This window comes from Schistosoma mansoni, chromosome 1, assembly GCF_000237925.1.
Source record: "Schistosoma mansoni strain Puerto Rico chromosome 1, complete genome".
NCBI lineage: Eukaryota > Metazoa > Platyhelminthes > Trematoda > Strigeidida > Schistosomatidae > Schistosoma > Schistosoma mansoni.
This window is the reverse complement of record NC_031495.1, coordinates 59,121,965-59,125,528: the sequence shown is the minus strand read 5'-3', so window position 1 is coordinate 59,125,528 and position 3,564 is coordinate 59,121,965. Positions and strand designations below refer to the sequence as shown.

At 29.6% G+C, this 3,564-nt stretch overlaps 1 protein-coding gene across 1 annotated transcript; it reads right to left on the bottom strand.

Annotated features, from left to right (window-relative positions):
* Positions 1-426: 426 nt before the first annotated feature.
* Smp_166350 (hypothetical protein) lies at positions 427-2,374 on the bottom strand (the record flags this gene model as incomplete). The annotated part of the gene is made up of 2 exons (XM_018795023.1): positions 427-633; positions 2,237-2,374. 2 exons carry the CDS (start codon positions 2,372-2,374, stop codon positions 427-429), a joined length of 345 nt encoding a protein of 114 aa, XP_018649377.1.
* Between the last annotated feature and the right edge of the window lie 1,190 nt (positions 2,375-3,564).

Genomic DNA, 3,564 nt, shown 5'->3' with positions numbered 1-3,564 from the left:
GAACACATTACGCTGAGAAACAGCTATAGATATGAGAAGAATGAACAAAGTTGGATAGAACTAGAAAGGAAGGCCCAGGACAAGGTGGATTGGAGAATGCTGGTCGGCGGCCTATGCTCCATTGCGAGTAACAGGCGTAAGTAAGTAAAGCTATATCAGCCAATTTAACACTCATATCTTTAGTGTGTACTATATGGTATCTCGAATTAGTTACTTAGTTGTTTAATGAAAAAATCTAAAGATAAGCAATGAATGTTTTCTATTTCTAAAATATTTATCATCAATACAAAAGAGGTTTGAATACACTAAAATAACTAAGTTAAAAGATATATAATCATTTTTTGAACACAAATATAAAATCAAGATGAAGTTCTGGATGAATTTGATTTGAGCAAATTGTAATGTTCGTCTTTTTTTAAAGGGAATTTATTTTCTACTAATATAGAAACAAACTAGAGTTATGATAATCATAATTAGTATATGATGAATTGCACTATTCTGTATACTTTTATTACAATAGTCAGTATTACAACAATAATAAGAAAACTTGGAGTATGATTTCCAAAAATAGTAATAATCGCATCTATCTGAACATTTTCTTATTGGAGTACGACGATATTTAACTATAATCTTCTATAATAGACAACAACAAGAAAAATCAGTCAATAAAAATAGTTGGAAGTTTATTCTTCTTTCAAACATATAGTACTACGACATAATTGTGTTTTAAGCAAAGATGGATAGTGGCTAGCAGTGGAATCTAGGACGCGAGTTTCGTCCTATTTGGGACTCGTCAATTGTGTTCTATTATTAGTTAGTCTAATATGATCTCTATTATTCTTTTATTTCAGAATTTCATTTAGACATTATGCAGAATTGATAAACTATTTGGTGTATTTACTAGTAATACAAAGATATTGTACATTTTGTCGTTATATTTCAATCATAAAACCTTTTATTGGAAAAATTCTTAAATGTATTGTCAAGATTCGCCTACATTATTCTGTGCAATTCCAAGACATTTATGTCAATACAGTCAGATAAACACCTACTTATCTTTTTTTAATTGCGAATTCTTTTCACAGTAAAGAACCTTATTTCCATATATCCTATTTCTAATCTCGTACACCTACCTTCCTTCTGGATATTCTGTAAAGAAACTTCAATCAATTTTATACGAAAAAAATTTTCTTTAAAAGAAAACATAATGATGAATACTTTCATGCAACATATTAAACATATAGTATTACTAGAATTCAGTAACTAACCATAACACATAAATAATATATGAACAAATAAAAGATGTCAGTATACATCATATCTAGTTTGTTCACTGACATCTAGAGCGATAATATGTACTAATGCAGTTTTTAAATTACTATAATACCCCTCAAAAGTTCGGGATGCTTTATCAGTTAACACCTGTAACTCGATATAACATCCAAACCACCGATCTCAGGTTTCCTGATGAGTACAAATTTAACTGAAACAACTGAGTTTTAATTCATAAATATTTCAACTAAATATTTTGCTAAAAATTTAATGAGAGGTATTGAAGACAAAGGCTAGACTCCTTTATTGTAGTGAGTTTATTCATAAAACAGCATTTTGTCATTATCCTAAATCCGTTGTTATTTACCAATTTCTTAACACCAATGCATTATCAGATCTTATCGATGAAAAAATTCAACACGAGTGATAGAAGAACCACGTATACCTGTGTCACAGTTTAGTTATGACCAACAGTACTGACATATCTGATTTCACATAATGCTGATTTATTGCGGTTTACATACATGAATCAAATTCATAATTGCTCTTATCAATACAGTTGTTAAATTATTTCTTTCACTGAGTTCTTTTATACAATAAACATGCAGGTTTCTTCAAACCTAACGACAACAACATTGATAGTTAATACTATTAATAATGTGTAGAAACTTAACAATATGGTAACATGAAATTAGCTTAAAATAACTGGGAACTACCAACAATGCTTATTCACATGATTTTATTGCTTCTCAGAACTTAGTGGAACGGTCAAATCTCAACCTTCAGGAAACAGGTGGATAGTTACCTTATCACAATGGAGGTATTATCAAGCGAAATCATTACTAAACATCTGATGCATGTTTTCAATCACACTAACTGGCAATGAGATGCTAGTTCAATTTTTGGAAAAGAAAACAGTATTTTTTCAATTAAATCCAATAAACGAATTGTTCACTTCACTTACGACACACCATGCACATCCACTTTGGTTGCCTACTTGTGGAGATGAAGCGTTAAATATGGCTGGACAAGTTTCGCAAGTGTAGCAGCTTAAAGACGTACCTGAAATCAAAAAAGATGAAAATAACATCAATGTCAACATTGTGCGTCTATCCAGGTTATCCTGACAATCGATGCTAATCATGATATTAAGATAATTGGTAGAAATTATTACCGTTTGTACTGGTAAGCATCCATTCAGAATGTGAGTGGATCAGATATTTATTGGTGATTGAAACTTTGAAATAAAAGTAATATATTGATTGTCTATGATCTCAATTCTTCTGGAATTGATGGCCTATGATGAGTCCCGATCCACTTGAGCAGATCAAAATATCCATTTAACTATAAACATATTTATGTCTTACATTAGACATACATATAAGCGTGAAGATGATATTTTGAAATACGAGATGATCAGCAGATTTATCAGTATGGAATTAGTATACAGACTACTTAAAGTGTTTATTTAATTTAGTGTTCCATATTTTCAATTATTTCATTTAAACCAAGTTAATTTAATTATGGTTTATATTAGATACTGGTAGGAAGTGCTCATTAAAATCAAATAAGCATTTTTCTCAAATAATTAAAATCTCAATTACTTTATATTTAGCCCCTAGTGTTAAAGACTGAATCTTAGTAAATTTAATTCAAGATATATATATATATATATATATATATATATATATATATATATATGGATTACAATTATATTTTTAAGCTGAATTCCATTTAGATCCACCAATGATCAGTCGCTTTGCCATAGTGGCACCAGGTAAATGGTTATAAAGCATTTTGCCAGTGTTTTCTACTAATTTACCTTTGATAACCGAGTTATATATATATCATGATTTGAATGCTTTAAGAAGTAAGAACGATCTTCAGTTCGTACTATTTAATTATTCTACTGGTTTTCCATTCTATAAAGAAGCATGAAACGTAATATTCAACAGGTCAACTTTAAGGAGTAACTGTGAGGAGGCTAGAAAATAAAATGGGACCATCAGGGAGTTATTTTGTAATACATTTTTATGGGTTACTCAAAGGGGATTTGTCTTATAGTCTTAATTTAAGAATGTTATTTGGCTTATTTTTTCTTCTGATCTTAACAAATAAATAGTTCTTTGATTCTCACTAAATTCATTTATCTAAATTAGAGTTAGATATGGAAAAGTTCCATAAGACAATTGATGACCAAGGTTATTTTTACTTAATATCAGAAGGGGTTTTTGTGGATATTATAGTAATTTTAATACTTGAGATCATGAGCCAATTAAAGCTAGACCATCA